This window comes from Odontesthes bonariensis, chromosome 15 (genome assembly GCF_027942865.1).
Source record: "Odontesthes bonariensis isolate fOdoBon6 chromosome 15, fOdoBon6.hap1, whole genome shotgun sequence".
Lineage (NCBI taxonomy): Eukaryota > Metazoa > Chordata > Actinopteri > Atheriniformes > Atherinopsidae > Odontesthes > Odontesthes bonariensis.
Window position 1 is genome coordinate 20,167,856 of NC_134520.1, and position 17,676 is coordinate 20,185,531.

Sequence of the window (17,676 nt, forward strand, 5' to 3'; positions counted from 1 at the left end):
CAATCAGTGGAAGGCAGTCGGCTGACGTCACGTTTTAGTAACGCTTCGGCCCGCTTGGAACCAGGGCTGAGGTGATACGGAAAATCTATCCGGTTGCAGGTACTGCGTGCTAGTAGAAACACGCAATAGCGCGCCGAGCCGAGCCGAAGCGAGCTGGTGGAAAAGCACCATATGTCACCCAAATCCGTGTGGTTGTTTGCCTCCAAAGACTCGGTCTCAAGATAACACAACTGAAAAATGATGTAAACAGATATTGTTAGAGTAATCCTTAGAAACATTTGCACCAATCAATCAAGGATACTTTGCCTGATCCAGATGACAGTTTTAATCTATTCATACAAACCAATTACACATACACAATTTCATTTTCATGATAATCAACCACTGGCCATTATGTTCCTCTCTAAGTTCTATAATTGACAGCGAAAACAAACTTCTTTAATACATAATTCAACTAGATGTCCATAGTGAAAGAACGACTACTAAATAAATGCATCAGGTTACAGGGTCTTCTCTCACTCTCAGTCAGAATAACCCCAATCCCAAGGATAATTTTCTGGGAAGAGATTTTTTGAAAATAATTATTGCAGTATATCCCACTTTAAGATTTAGCACTTTGTAGATGGTTCTTGTGCACTTCTCTCACAGCTGGCTAAACCAAAAGACTAATCTTGTTTGTCCAGCTCCAAAGAAAGTCCACATGCTATTCAGTGCTGGTTAAACTAGCATCTTGGCATTCGAATGTCACTTTGACACTTGCCACCGACCCTAACAATTTTGTATGCTACCTACCCGCCGCCCATTCGCCCTCATTTAACAACAGCACTCCCCTTCAGTAACAGCCTCTTCCAGCAGGACAGTGATGGGCCGCAAAAAAAATCCAAATGGCAAACATGGGATCTGATGGAAGCAAGCCCAATCTACAAAGTCCCATCCCCACAACCCAGAGGGCACCGAAGGAGTTATTGTTCATGACCAGGACATCCTAAGGTGTTCTTTTGTCAAAATTTTAGGGGCTTACCTGTGTGTTAGCAAACAACTGACAGTTTAATGTAATGTTGTTTTTCCATAGAGGTCACCTTTCACACTTCCTGTGAAATACAATTTTTGTTTGCTTGTTTTGTTTTGTTTTGTCCCATCGCAATGGAAATTTACTTTCACCACACAAGTCACCAATTGCAGTCCAGCTGACAAAGACAATCTAATTGCGATCTTAGGGCAAAGTGAAAAAATATATTTCTTCTAAAAGTTGGGGAGTTTGTATTGTTGATGCAACTAATGAATCCCCTCAAAACCCCGGTTCATTTCTAAGTAGCAGTGATATGTTTTGCTGCAGGAAGCTTTCTGTCTCAGAGCAGCTGACATTAAAGTCACAGATATTGGTTTCCTCCATAGACACACACAATCTAAATTACCTGGCTGTACCTCTGCCTTGTTTCTTGTAATTAAACTGCCAATGCTAGTGTTAAAAAATACTTCACAGCATTATAAAGAAATATGCATTTCGAGTAAAATAAAGATACATCCACATATGTGCTCCGTTTTAATTTTGAAAGCAATTTGTTGTCATCCTGTGGGCCAAATAAGTTACACTCTAAATGGGGTTTTACAGCACAAACAATTGACTGTCTGTAGTCACAAGTAATGAGATGATGAACCAAGTCATGGTGCAAACACAGGCCCACAGCACAGTGAAAAATACTGAAAATGATTAAAGCTACATTATGTAAATTACCATAATGGCTGCAGCTTGAGAACCATTCACACAAACATCAAGATGAAGATTAAAGGCAGGCAGGAAGACATTGTGTTGTGCAAAGACTGCCAAAGGGCTGATATTTGAAAATGTTGGTCACAGCTACCCTTTTCATTGCGGCTTTTTACCACACATTCATCACAAACAAACATTGATGGAAAGTCCATCACTTGTCCAACATTGAAATATCTGGTAGAAGAAAAAAAAAAACGGGTTTTTCTGAGTAGTTTTGCTTTGTTAATAAGATTACTGCACTTTTGTGTACTTTTACCATTGTTAATCCAAGAATCCCAAATTTCTTCGATTACAAAATCATAACAATATGAAGTAAGATTCAAAACTGCATTCAAAAGCTACAAGAATTGTACCAAGACATCATTTTTGATGGCACTCAGTAAGCTCTAGGGCTCCAGCGAAGAACCCCAGCCCTATCTCGACATGTAACCTTGCACTCTAATTGAAGTTGTAGCAGCAAATTCTGCCTCTTACACTACACTTCCTGTCAGAGCCAACAGTGGATTCTCTCCTTCAGGCAGTTTGTGTCATCGTCAGCTCTTTGCAATTACCTGCCATCTCTCACGATCAGGGACCACACTACATCCTCAATGTCAATCAAAAGCCTCATCTCATGTTGCGATGTAAGGACCTTTGACACAAACGCACCACCCCCTTACAATATGTCTCTCTGTCTTTGCTCCTATATAGAGTGTCTCTGCACACACACTAACTGTAAACAGTGCTGTCGTGTACTGATGAGTTTCTGTCTTCAGAGTAAGTCACACAAGGCTGTTCTGCTCTGTTTGGCATTATTCTTGCCGGTTTGCTCTGCCTCTGACAGTAAGACAGCCAAGAATCATGATATCAGCCAGCTGGAAAAGGAAAAATTGTGGCAATTCATAGCGCACAACTTTTGCAGTCACAACACTAAATGTTATAGCAGTGATAGTAATGTGCATGTGGAGCAATGGCACTGGTTAATTAAGATCCGTTGAACTGCATACACACATAGATCACAGGAAAAAAGAAACTCTTTGTGCAACAACAATGCAACTTGATCCCAACATGATGTCCAACTCATACAACCTATAACTGACAAAAATAACGTTTTCATGATACCGCACAGTGAGAAAATTCTGCAACTGCTGTACGTTACAATGGCAGCAATTAAATAACAAATCATCAATTTACTGTCTCGTGGTGGTAAAGCTTAAAAAAGACCCTAACAGATCATACTTTACAGGATCAACCACCAGACATTACTGCTCTCGATCCCCATTATCATACCATAAAAGAAGAAACAAACAAAAGCAATAAAATAACTAAATATACCACAACTCTGGTGTCCATATATTTCCAATATGTCAGCATATGTCATTCTGGAATATATTAAAAGTTTTACTCTAAAATACAAAAAGGAGAACAGATGACAATAGAAAACATGTTAAAAGACGTATGGTCCAGTCTCATTGTTTAAGTTAGATCCCTTAATTTTTCAACGTATTGACACTCTTCCATTTCTTGGCAAAAGAAGCTAAACCAAAGTGAGAGGAGACAAAGGCATATATTCTCTTTGTCCCAGAAAAATTCACTATGACTCTTTTGTACTTTTCCAGAGTCTTGCTGAGAAAGAAAAAAACATTTTAATGGATTTTTAGCATTACATCAAAGCCATGGGTAACAAACGCACATTAGATGTGTGTTTACATAACTAAGTAGATAAGAACAGGCTGAATTTGTCTGGAAACCAAACAACAGCTTTAGTTTAAAAAATGATACAAAAACAGAAAACACTCTTCCAAACCAGCTGTACAGTTTGTGTCTTCTGGGCAACTATGGAAACATGATATTAAAACATTGTGACATCCATGAAAGATTAAGTGTAGTTATAAATCAGTCATTCCAAGGTTATGAAATATACAATGAACTGTATTTGCACAAAAGCTTGAACTATGATATACGGTATTTTAAAATCTTAACGTTTTATACAATGAGTGCAATAAATTCAGATAAGAGCAAAAAATAAATAAAAAATCCACAAAAAAAGTCTTCTTTCTGAAATTCAAATAGGAAAATTTGTTGAAAATTTCCCTGTTCCAGCTTGTGTCCTTTCAGGCCTGCCGTACCTGATTAGTTGTATAAAAACAAACCCTCACTTAGAGCTAATCAAATCTGTTTCAGGAAAAGAACAAATGTAAAAAAAAAAGAGATTTTTTTTTTATTTTTATTTATTTTATTTTTTTTCAATGATCTTAATTCGTGAAATGAGGCAAGATCATCATCCAAGCGTTTCAGGGATGAAAACCATTAGCTGCACAGCGGGGGCCTTTTCAGAGGCTGTCAGTATTTATGGCAATAGTTCTGAGAGGAAGATTCAGATGGAAATGTTTTCATTCAAATGAGCTGTTAAAGACTGAAAGTTTTTTTATATTTTCTATATTATTTAACAAGATTCATTTGAAGTGTTTTCTGTCCGTTGTACATGGTAATAATAGCATCTCATGTTATGATTGCAAAACAAAACTGACATAACACAAATCATGCTAGTTGATAAAAGGAATGAAATGACAAATTTAAGCTTTTATCTAAGAGGCTCAGGCTTTGCTTTCATCTCAGACAGAAAATGAGAGAGCTATTACAGGAAGTGAATTGGCATATCAAACTGACAGGTTTTCCGTCCACAGTCACAGTTGAGTCTTTGGTCAGCTAATTAAATGCCAGCAAATGACAATTCAAATGTCAAACTACTGCAGACTTTTAAGTTTCTGTCTGAATTTTTTTCGTGAGCAATTAAGAAATTCTCATAGATTTAACAGTTTTTCAGTAAACATTCATACCGAAGATTTAAACAGTTTTGAATTATACTACTTTGTTTTTTCTTTTAAAATACCATTGACCTGGGGCTGCACAGCGGTGTGGTGATTAGCACTGTCGTCTCACAGCAAGAGGGCCCCTGGTTCAAATCCTGGCTGGAAGCCCTTTTCTGTGGAGTTTGTATATTCTCCCTGTGCAGAAATGAATCCAAATTGTCCCTTTAAACTCTGCCTTGACATACAAATATGATGAGTCAGCAGGAGTGTGGAGTCTATATATTTCAAAGCCTGACAGATGTGACATTTCCAACAGTAGGGTGATGAGAAATGTAACAAGAGCTGTTGTTCTACAGCACACTAATCACTTATTCCCTCCTGTCTACCTCCACTCCTTTCCCATCAATCCATCCTCCATCCGTGCTCTGTTTCCCCTCTCTCTGATGTCTCCAGTCAGATACCGAGTTCTGGGATAAGATGCAGGCAGAGTGGGAGGAGCTGGCACGACGAAACTGGCTGACAGAAAACGAGCAGTCGCAGATTCCCTCCACCGTATCTCCACACGAGAAGGTCACTATTGTTTAAAGGTTACGCTCAGCATGTGCAAAAATGGGTACCGATATCGATGATGTGCAGATATACAATAGTTATAGCCTGTGCAGTGTAAACAATGCATGTATGCTTAGGATATCTTTACGTAACATTTACCTATGAAATATATTAGAGTAAATACTCTCGTGAAACTCATATAAAGCTCAGAGAGTAACACATGAAATTTCAGTTGTTTCACCCAAACACAAACAGAAGCTTTGTTTAAAATCACTCTCGAAATGGCTACAAGTACATGTTTTAAAGGAATACTGTGGTTTCTTTGACGTAAAGTTGTATGAGCTACTTTTACACTGTAAGTGTATTACTAGCAATACATTAGACTGCATTCTGCACACAGCCCAGTCTCGAGAAGCAGGAAACAGGATACTGGGAAAATAACCCATCTATCTAAAATAAATCAGTTTAAGTGTAATTTAAAATATTTTCACGCTTTGCCTTGATGTAAGAAAGCCCTTTCAAACAGAGAACTGAGGCTTTTGCATCACTCTATGCCCCCCTTCAAAGCCACAAGACTCATTTGTCTATAACAATAATCTAATTTTGCAGAGCTCACAAGCTGCTACCATGAGTGGTTCATTTGCTAGTTATTACATGCCTTTGATGCTTTAAACCAACCAAACCACAAAGTAAAGGTAACAGTGGACCAGCAACTTGCGTAAAATATACATATATAGATTTTACAATATATTATATATTTTATATATTTTACTTTATGGAATTTGGTTGTTTTTAAAGAAAGAAATATAGTTAGTTCCCTGTAAAAAAAAAAAGGCTTTTAGATAGAGAGCTTGAAAATGTTCTAAATATAGTGCACATTCTTTTTTTTAAGTCAGCCCTTTTATACCTACAATGACTAAAATACCGTCATTGTTATTCGCATAATGAAACATGCCAAGCTGCCTTATACAGTTTTTAAGTTTACCCAAAAATCTATAAACTGGTTACATTTTACTTTAAATGTACTGAATGACCACTGTTTTTCCAAAAAGTAATTAGTAAGGAAACAGTTTAATTCAACCCCCAGCTGACCTCAGAAAGCCCAGAAGTCTGATCTTGTGGGATTTCTGATTGATCTCAGCGCAGAGCCAGTTCTTACAGAAAAAGCTGTTTCAAAGTCATCAAGCTCAAAACCATGCAACACACGAGGGTAATCTCAGTTTCAAAATGCAAACTCTAACATTTAAAGAGAACAGGCCAACCCAGAGGAGCTGGGCCCAGGTTTGATGTGAAGCAGAAATGATCGATTCCTGCTGCTGGGGTTTTGCTTAAACATACAACAGTAGAGGACAGTTTCGCTGGTTTGCATTTGAATGTGGACGAGAGGAACTGACATTGCCACTGTCCCTGTTTTTGTTATTTTTCTGCTGACAGGGCTACTACTTCCACACAGATAATCCTTATAAGGACTCGCCTAATGCTTTTGAAGAGGGACGAAAGAAATCTCGAGAGGGAGACCTGCCAAATGCTGTGCTTTTGCTGGAAGCAGCCGTCTTGCAGGACCCTCATGATTCAGAGGTGAATTCATTTAGTACACACGCATGCACAGACATTAATACGCACACTTTTTTATTCTTATTTGTCCAAGTTAACCATTCATATTTACACATGCAATTTATTTTGAGAAAGGAAGTAGTTACATAAAAGTTAAAGTTAAAGTACAGCTGGGCACTAGAACTGCAGTCCAGCAAAGATCAACTACACTGGATCAGCTTGCGTCTCCATGCACGACTAAATCTAAATCCAACCCTACTTACTCCACCTCACGCTGTGAGAAGCTACAGAGGAAGAAAGAGCCACTGACCACAGGCTGTGTGAAGCTGATTTAGGAGGCAGCACCCACAGGCTTGACGCTGATTGCCTGTAGCAGACAAGGGATTTTTTTTGTGTGTAAAAAGAGTTGTTTACTGTAGAAAAAGACTCTATACTTGCTCTTGATGAGTCCGCCCTCCACCCATTTCAAAAGAAGTGACCTCTTTGCAAGCTGAAAGAGCAAAGCCATCATAAAGTGCTCTCAGAATCCACTGGAATATACAGAAATGTGCCAGTTATTCAGAGGAGAAGATTATCCCACAGTAGATGGAACTAATACGATTTCAAAATTCCTTCTTGGGCGCTTAGTGGCTTATTGCCCCACACTGAATCATTCAGAAATAATGTTGTTTCAAATAATCAAACAAAACGGCATCAACAGAGATAAGCTTCACAACAGGATATTGAATGTGTCTTTACACACTTAATATAGAGGCGAGATCTCGTAATATCACAATTTAGATTTCAGTTAGTTGTGTTATTGTTCGGATTCTTGTGATGATACATGGTGGCTCCTCCCCACACAGAATCTAACTGCCGTGCCACATGCACACAGTCACATTCAAAGTTTATTGAGCAAATGTTGAACAAAATTCACAGGAGTGAAAACAGCTGATCTATCAGCTAACCAACAGTGACGTAAAAAATGGATATTAATGGTTCTTGGTTTTATATTTCAAGCCATCTAGCATTTGTAATTTTATAGGGAAAAAAACTGATAACATTTTAACTGGATGCAATACAAATAATGCAGGTAATGTAGTTCAAGCTGATCACATTTGCAGTGCTGGACATTTATACATGAATAAAATTTAAAAGCAGCAGAACTTTAGTCTTTTACAAACAAAGACAAAACCAAACAAGAAACAAAACTTAGCCTGGAGCCTGGAGCCTGGAGATTTCTCTATTTCAGGAAAAGAAAGACCAGATATATTCTGGTCACATCTTATTCTTCTCAGGAGATGTTTCAGCTGAAAAGTGTGGTTAATTTATCATCTTTTCTATTCTAAAGTTGACAAAACCTCCGCAATTTGTAGCTGATTTATAATGCTGGCTGCTTTTCTTGAGGTTGGAGATGTTAGTTTGAGGTGAACAGTTGAATTTGTTCCCCATACTGTATTAGTTTTAAAGTATTCAATTTTGCGAGGCATAGTTACGCATGAAATCTAAACTATCATTTCACTTTTCAATTTGTCAAAGGCATATTCATCATATATTGTCTGATAGCTTCAACAATCAGAATCAAACACCTTGTTAAATGCACTATAGCTTTCTATCTGGCATCGTGTGAACCTCATTCCTTGCTCCCACTGTATTTCAGCCCCTTGACAAGACAGGCTATGGAGTTTCCAGCCCACTGTTTACTGTTACCTTTATTCTTTTTTTCACTGCAGGCCTGGCAAGTGTTGGGGACCACACAGGCTGAAAATGAGAATGAGCAGGCAGCGATTGTTTCTCTTCAAAGGTAATGAGAAACAACAGTGCACTCAGAGATGCAGCAGAACTGTACAGTGCTACTAGTAACGAGGGCAACGCTGATGGGACGTGTAAAAAGAGGCACCCCAAAATTATGTTTGCCCAGAGGCACATACTAACTTTATGATGGTAGTGTATCCAGCTTAACATAAACTCAAAGGCATATTTGTTTCTGTTACTGTTATATTTTCATTAATGGCTCCAAGAGCAAAGGTACCAAAGTTCTGTTCTTAAACCAGCAACTGGAAGAAGAGGGTCTGCAATTTTTTTTATCTTAAAAAACTGAAACCCCACGTGGTGGTACTTGCAAAAGTCAGGCTCTGACTAGAGTTCTCAGTGGGAGGTGGCCCACTTTCATTCATAACACTGCTGAAGCCTGAAATTGCACCTTTCTGGGAGTGTGAACACTGTCGAGTCAACTGAAAACACTGGAGACAGCTATTCAGCAGAAAGCATCCTTCCTGTTCCAAGTGCTTCAGAAATTCAGAATAAAAAAAATAAAAAAACATTTTTACATAAATAGAATAGAAAGTATGCCAATCATTTATTTGTCATTCCTTGCACTAATCTCACTTAATCCTATTGGTTCAGGTATATTATTACCATTCAAATCTCAAATAGTGCAGGATTCCTATTTTTCTTTGATTATTATGTTATCACTCTATCTGTGAGGAGAGGAGTGTGGTATGATGTCAGACTGGATGTTTAGCTGCCATTAGTACTGTTGTTGCTACACTGGTATCTGTTCAGGTTGTAAGCATCACGTTACAATGCTGTTGTACACAGGTATTTCCTGAATCTCTAGAAAAACTGTATATGATGTGAACGTTTGTAATTCTTAAATAGATGGTTCTGCTTTAGTTTGAGCATAAGTGCATGTCTCTGTAGCTCTACGAAACCCAAACACCTTCTTTAGATTTTTTTTTAAAACCCAGTTCAGTCCCTGAAAGACAGAGATGTCTTTTCACCCTGAAAATAGATTATCCAGATTTTATTTGACCTTAACTTTTTGTAAAAAGAATATCCCTGCCAGTGTATTTTGAATTTGTGTGGCATGAATCAGCATTTGTGCAATCCTTATCAATAACACTTCACATCAGGAGGCTGAAATAATTTATTTGGTCTGAGATTAAGAAGTTTTAAGGAAGTTGGCACATCAGCTGCAGCAAATCAGGCTTAAATCTTAATGAAAGCCAAATCTTGTTTTGGCTTCTCCAAAAGTCTCTTAACTAATCCTAGTCATTCATCAAAAGCTGTTCTGTTCTACTCTCTTTTTCAATTACAAAAGCCAGCATAGATCTGAGCAGCAACCATTCATACATCGGTGATAAAACACGAGCAATCATCTCAAACACATTTCCCATCTCTGAAGCGATCACCATGGGTGTTTTTTGCCTCAGTGCAAAGCTAATTCAAACCACACAGCTGTGGGCAGCATGCAAACCTCGTTTTTCAATAGCGGGGGAAGGACAGGAGAGGTGCAGTTCATCCATCCTGACGTAGAAGTCATTTGCATCAGCCTGATGTTCCTCTGCTTCGGCTGTCCCAATTAATACCTGTCAAATCTAGATTTCTCTTTGAAGTGCACAAATAACACCATCTCTCGTTTCCCATGCCTGGATCTTGTCTCCATCCAGGTGTTTGGAGCTCCACCCAAATAACCTAACAGCCCTCATGGCTCTGGCAGTGAGCCTGACCAACACTGGTATGCGTAATGATGCATGTGAGGCCCTGCTCTGTTGGTTGAGGCACAATCCCAAGTACAAGCACCTGCTGAAGGACAAGACCCACCTCATGGGATCCCCAAGCTCTCAGCGAAGGATGTCATATGCTCACAACATGGGCAAACATGAAAGGTATAGTATTTTAACTGCTTACTAATTACAGTGAAAATGTACCACGATGATGTACAAATACAGGACAAGAAATTTCATATGGGGCTCTTTTTTATAGATTGTTGTGGGGAACAATAAATACGGTAAAACCTTTTTTTGGAAACTTTCCCTACTATTTTTTGGCATTGGATGTCTGGTTGATTGATCTGCTGATTTAATGACTGAAAACAATTTGGCTGATAAAATCCAAATAAGACCATTTTGAGAACAATGCCAAATCATTATAAACATTTTTTTTAACAAAGAAATGACTTTATATCTCATTTTTATCATAATGATATGACACTGAGGAGCAACAAACAAGACTGAGGAAACCTCTGCAGTAATCACTTATCAAAATGCTTGCTGATCAATTTCCAATGTTTTCTACAGTACTGTGTTTTAGCAAACAAAGCTGCAAATAAATAGGATGGACTAAATCTGAGGCTGCACGGTGGTGTGGTGGTTAGCACTGTCGCCTCACAGTGAGAAGGTTCCAGGTTCAACTCCTGGCTGGGGCCTGTGTGGAGTTTGCATGTTCTCCTTGTGTATGCGTGGGTTCTCTCCGGGTACTCCAGCTTCCTCCCACTGTCCAAAAACATGCATGTTAGGTTAATTGGTCTCTAAAACTTGTTTGATGGCTGTCCTTTGTAAAATATCTTTTTTGTTGTGTCAAATGTTGTGTTTACTAAAATATGGGCTCTGAGATGCATTTACTGATATGTCGCTGTAGTGCATTTTCTGAATTTGGGTTGTGTCTTTGGTTTCGTTGTTGCGTTTCACACCCAATGTCCACAGTTCAAATATGTCAAAGACAAGACTGATCAACTGTAGTGGCCATAATAAGATAACAAGGAAACTGACATCCCAACAGAATCTCAGCCTGTTCTAACGGCCCAGAGTCAATAAGAAGCTGACAAACATAATGACAGATCATGCTTCAAATTGCACTCTCAAAATCAATATCCCTACCACCAGTGTCAGAAAGTAATTTATTTTACTTAAACTCCCATTACTTTGAGAGAGAGGCTAAACTTATTTCAAGGTCCCCCAACCACAGCCAATATGTGTATAATTTAACTGGCAGGATGCCAAACATGGATCTACGAGTATCTATCTTGTCAAACAGCTCTGACTGTTGTAGGAGGAAGGCTGTCTGTGTGATGTTAAGCCCAATGGATGAGGTTATTGGGCATATCAGATTCAAAAGGCCTAATTCTTCTCTCAATGTACAGCAGCGCTTTATCAAATCATTAATCGTCTAGTCAGTGGAGAGAGATACAGGTACAACCCAATTACTGTGCTCTTCCCTCTGGACCATGTAGTATCAGCTTTTTCACTTCTGCTGCACAGTCCATCTGTCTCTCTCTTTATCCCCACTGTACTCTTGGTCATTCAGCCTCCCTTTCCTCTTTCAGATGTCTTTTGCTTTAGCCTCCATCCTTTTGTCATGCTCAGCTAAGTGGAAACCAAGACATACCATCAAGGGCAACTTTTATATTTAACCAAAAGCAAAAGACCAGGTGACAACTGAAGCAGAAGTCATTTATTTAGGTCTTAGTGCTTTTGTGCAATGTTTTCTGGTAGCAGTACTGGGGAGGTAGGAGTGGGGAAAGACACATGACAGGTGATAAGAGGTTAGCTGGATAGATGTATAATAAAACCTTCCACCAAAAAATGTATATGAATACAAAGTACAGCATTGTAAACCTACAGCTTCCACACATAATCTGTTTTTCCAAATGTTACAGCTTCTGTTTCACAGAGGATGTACCTGATGTACACCAAATAAAAAGTCACTGCTTCAACACTACAATCCTCTCTTTAAGCTCATATCTTTATTTATTTTCATCGTTGATTAACCTTCCTGTCACTCCCTCTTTTCCTCTCACTGCCTCTCTGTTTCGTACACTCTCTGAAGAAAAGTTGACATGCAACCCGGTGCACATCATAGCTCTGCAGTCTTAAAGAGTGCTCACTCAGAAGCCTAAACTAACTTTTTATCCCTATCTGTGTCTCTCTGTGTGCGTGTGTCCACAGCTCGTTGCTACCGGATGTCAAGGAGCTCTTCCTGGAAGCAGTTCAACACAACTCTGACAGCATTGACCCAGATTTGCAGACAGGCCTTGGGGTGCTCTTCAACCTCAGCGGAGAGTTCAACAAAGCTGTGGAGGCCTTCAACACTGCCTTGTCAGTGCGGCCTGAGGTAAAAACTAAATAAAAAAAAACACACACAAACACGTATACGCATAGAAGCATGCAGATTAGACATAGTGAAGTCGTAATAGTGTCCTTGGCTGATTCAAGTCACAATGGAAAAATAACTGGTTGTCAAAACTCATAATAAAAACATTAACAATCAAAAATAAAATATCAAAAAACACAATTTCTCTGTTGAATAAGTCTTAAACTGACCGATACCATATATTCATGAGGACAAACTGATGTAATTAATCAGTCAGATTCCTTGCTCTCTACTGGACAAACTACACTTTGTGTATAAATTATCTTTAGTCACTATGAACGGATAGAACGTGTGCATGTGCATTCCTTTAGATCCGGTGCAATGTTTGCAGTTTTCTACTTTATAACCAGATATGATAGAAATGCGTTCCATTAGACCTCATCGTGTTGAGGTCAATGATTCACTGAAATCCAGATGAGGAAGACAGACAATAAGCACTACTGGAATTATTTTACACATTATTCGAAATGTGCGTTATATGCAGGCCTAAAATAGTGTTGAAATAAAAAATAGTTTATCAAAGTGTGCTTGAGATGATGTTTAGCAACCTGTGCAGCGGGAATAACAAGAAGCAGCAAATTATTTGGATAGAATCAATTACAATTATTTCCACAACAAGAAAGGGAGAGATATGATCGAGGAAGATAGATAGAGAATAGAGTGGGGTAATATTTCATATTTAGGATTATAATTATGAGGTTATAATTGATGTACATCTTGGGATTTTTATACATATATTTAGTTTAATGAATATGATAAATGATATAGTACAAAGTATTTGCATTCCACCTACTGTTTGCAATGTAATGTCGAGCAGCTGAAGTCCTAATGAGACCGTTCTCTTCTCGTTCTCTTTTGTGTGGTCAGCTTCCACTGACTTAGCAGGGTGCACACAAAGGTTTTCTGTAGAAATGTGCTCTTGAGGCAGTTCTCCCCAACAGAAAGCTACGCTTCATCTGGAAAATTTGTCAGAAAAAGATGTAGCTACAAAGTTGCTAAGTTGCCCACTGCTCCGGAAGGAGAGTCAAGATGAGCTGTGTATACTGTTGTTTGCTCTTGTATCATAAATCAGTACACAGCTGATAAAGTCATATTACCCTCTTTACATGACTCAGTCGTGTTCAGGCTCAGAGCCAAGATGGCTCAGAGCTATGTTGGCCTGATATGCCAACTGTAAGCTGTGGTTGGTGAAAACATGGGGATGCGCTGGTTTCCTTGGAGAGGTAACATGTTTGACAGCTGGTTGACTCCAGCTGGGACTGCAATATGCCAGTGATGTAAACTCGGTGTCTTTCATGAAACGCTATTTATGGCTGATCAGAGGCTCATTCAAATGTTCATCTCACAGATGAAACATTTTCCGAAACCGTAACTGTTTGTTTTCCCCTGAATGGAGGTCCCAATGATGATTGTGATTTGCATATCTAAGCTGGCTGATGTTGATAGGTGGATACATATACATACAATGTTGTGGGATCTGATTATCTGTCCAAAGTTATTGTATTAGTTGTGTAACTTCTATTTCATTAATCTCCAAACTAGACTCGAAACTGGACCATGTATGTCTCCACAATGAATATATATATTATATGAATATACAGTATAACCAAAGATTTTATTACCTAGAAGAAAGCAAGCCACTTGTTCACTGTGCTGGAATAAATCACAATATGATGGAAAGCATTTTCCAAATTTACAGAGTAGTAATGTTCACAACATGACAAAGAATAAGCAAGATTAAAGCGTTCAAAGGTATATTTTGTTTCCGCACTCATGCGCATGCTTTGAGAGATGTGATCTGCCACACACCACATGTTCTCGATCAAACACAATCAGCAGACATGAGGCCCTGAAGCAGATACACACAAAACTATGACATGAAGCCACAAATATCAAGCAGGAGATCGTGCAAACAGATTCAGTGGGGCACAGCAATATGTGAAGCACCTTATGAGCAATCGACACATTTGCACTCTCCTCACTTAGGCTCCCAGACAAAGATTTTGAGAATGCTTCACCGTCTTAATTCAAAGAGATCGTGATTTTTTGTTTTCAAGTTCAAAAACAGTGATCCTTTACCTCAAACCCTGCCTATTCAAGCCCCTGGTTGTCCACACATTTATGCTGTCTTGTGTATGCCTGTCTGTTATTTTAACTGTATCCAGTTATTATTTTTCTTTTCAGAATGCCATCTCAACTTTTATAGAAAAGTGAACAGAATGTGAAAGGGAACACATTCAGTTGCTGTGAGATTAAATTAACGGATAAGAGCAGGAGCAGAGATCTTAGAGGATAAATTTTACCAACAAACAAAGGCAACTTGAGCGTAAGGAGGCGGCATTTGCGGCATCAAAAGTCTATGGAAGAGCAGTACATGCATGCACATTTTAGTTCTGAGCTGGGGAAGCACACATCTACAGGGACTATTTAAGCATCAGAATTCAGGTTCTTGGGGGAGCGTTTTTATGCTCAATTTATGAACAGGAAAATATGTGAACACAAGCAATAATTTTCTCAAACTGAAGAATCATGCTGTGGAATAAGGATGGTGATATATAATACCTGTTGACAAGAAGAGTTGATCAAGAGGCCATGCACACAAATATTTGTGCAGAAAAAAAAGAAGAAGCATTTTGAAGCATATCTCCCTCACTACAATGCAAAGATACACTAGAAATAGAGACAGAAACTAACGCAACAACGGACTTTTGTTTAGATTTCCGTCATGCAAATCAGTCCGCGTCCTCCAAGCACTGTCCCAGGCCGTCATGAATATTACTCACTGTTAAATCCATCCTTCCATATTTGAATTGGTAATATCTGCTCCCTGGCTGGAAAAACTGCTCTGAGCACAATAGGGAGATAATTATACCCTACGGCCAGGCTTAACCAGAGATGAAGGACCCCCATACTGTAACAGACCACTGACCTCTGTAGGTCCCTGTCTTCCTGCAGGAGGGAAACAACGGCAAGGACACTCAGTGTTATGTAACTCTGCTCTCCTTAAATTACCCTTGTTGGGCTATCTTATATCAGAAAGCTGCAAAGTGCTTCAAAACATGTCCTTGTTTTTTAGGTCTGAGGAAAACAGAAATGGCCAAAAATCGTAGTTTTCTGATCTAACACTGATTTATCATGCTGTCACATAAGACACATAGCTGAATGCTTAAAGGCAACAGAAGATTATTAACCTCTATTTCATATCCACTTTCAAAAGTGGAAGGCACTTGAGAAGAGAGATTATTGTTCAGTTAGAATGACTAAAAGGAAGCAGTTTCAAAGTATGTTCAATGTAGACACTGGCCACATTATATAGGCCGACAGCTTCAAACAATACACACCTCAGTGAACTTTATGAAAACAAATCTTCATTGTGACCATTTGGCATCCCTTAATAAATCCAATGCTTATACTCGTTCCAGGACTACTTGTTGTGGAACCGCCTGGGAGCCACGCTGGCAAACGGGGACAGAAGCGAGGAAGCAGTGGAGGCTTACACTCGAGCCCTTGAGTTGCATCCAGGGTTTATCCGGTCCCGCTACAACCTGGGCATAAGCTGCATTAACCTGGGGGCACACAGGTGAGAGACCTGGGCTTATAAGAGAGGGGGATACCCATTCTAGTGTGGTTTGATGCTGTGAACAATGTACAACATATACATGCATCTACCTTTCAGACCTGGAGCCCCTTTTACATGTTTTTTACTTATAGGCTCATTATGTCTGTTGTATTTTCAAGATGAAGCAACGGTGATTTATTCAGACGGTTCAACCTCTCAAATCCACTGTTTCTTCACAAGTAGAGAATATCGTTTTTTTCTTGCATTTTAAACCATGTTTTCTTTTTAATAGGCTTAATGAGGTGTCTTCGGTCTCAATTAACTTACAAGTGAAGCAAATAGAGGGAAAGGTTAAAAAGTCAACTAATTCAAGTGGGTCTATGCACAGAGTTGCACAAAATCCTTCCATTGAGAAACTTACAACTTAATGTCACTTGAAAAATTACAGACACCAACGGTTGGATAATCATTTCAGTTTTTTGTTTTTTTTTCTTGTTGATTCATCTTTGCAGCTGTAATTGGAATTACAAGATGTGTGACTTGGAACACACCACCTCTTCCTTTACGTTTAAAAGAGTAAACCAGATTTATGGACATACAGTATACTCTAAATTTAGCCTCATTACAGTCATCATACCCAAAGGTAATCGCATTTCACATTTACCATAATGAATCGCTTGACAGAATCATAATGCAACTGCTGAACAGCAGCATAATGACAACAAATTAGGCAACAGACCTTCACATTTAAGCTTATTTCAAAGATTAATGTACACAAAGCTTTAGCACCAGATCTACAGCAGACACCAATATATAGCAATGTCCAAGCAATAGATCTAGAAAGTGGTCATGCTGTAACAGACAAGCATTCAGAGGCTAAGTGATCAGAGGCTAAGTGATCAGAGGCTAAGTGATCAGAGGATGTAATCATGTGTTGTTTGTCAGGAAAACAAAAAGCAATTACACTAAACTTAGCTTGGTGAAGAGAAGAGGTGACCCTCAGCATCTCAAGAGTAATGTATCTATGTGGAAGAAAATGACACAGAAAAGATTTACTCAGGGCTAAAGAAATGGTCCTTGTTAACAACTGAGGAGATTTACTTGAGGTGACTCTTTTGTTCTGATGCAATCATATCTTCACAAACTTAAACCCATAAAGCCCAAATTTTAAAATCACACTAATGTGAGAATTAGAAGTCATATTTTGATATGGAGCAGCGGTAGTAGCATATGGACTGATAGGTAGGAGTGCCACAAAAAAATATAAGTAAAGCAAGTAAATGAAAAAATAAACAAATAAGTAACTGTGTAAAGGAAAAAGAAAATGAATGAGGAAATGTTGCAGTACAAAGTGGGGAAGTATAAAAAAATGCATAAAAGAAGAAATTCTCTTATTTCTAATTTGTTTTGGTATAGTTCGATTAATTATATTGTTTAATTTTTTTTTCTTATCCCTATTCTTTTTGTATTTGCTTTGCTCATCTGTTTCTTCATGGATTCTTTTAACTTTTTCCTTCGTTTAATTTTTTCTCTCGGTT

General features: G+C 38.6%; 1 protein-coding gene across 3 annotated transcripts in view; it reads left to right on the forward strand.

Moving 5' to 3' along the window:
* pex5la (peroxisomal biogenesis factor 5-like a) overlaps positions 1-17,676 on the forward strand; it is a 91,699-nt gene that overhangs the window by 68,288 nt on the left and 5,735 nt on the right. For all 3 annotated transcript variants that reach the window (XM_075485431.1, XM_075485429.1, XM_075485430.1), the window contains 6 exons: positions 5,017-5,133; positions 6,547-6,690; positions 8,379-8,449; positions 10,098-10,316; positions 12,375-12,540; positions 16,002-16,159. In XM_075485431.1, coding sequence (XP_075341546.1) covers positions 5,017-5,133; positions 6,547-6,690; positions 8,379-8,449; positions 10,098-10,316; positions 12,375-12,540; positions 16,002-16,159 — 875 coding nt within the window. The remainder of the gene's footprint in view (positions 1-5,016; positions 5,134-6,546; positions 6,691-8,378; positions 8,450-10,097; positions 10,317-12,374; positions 12,541-16,001; positions 16,160-17,676) is intronic.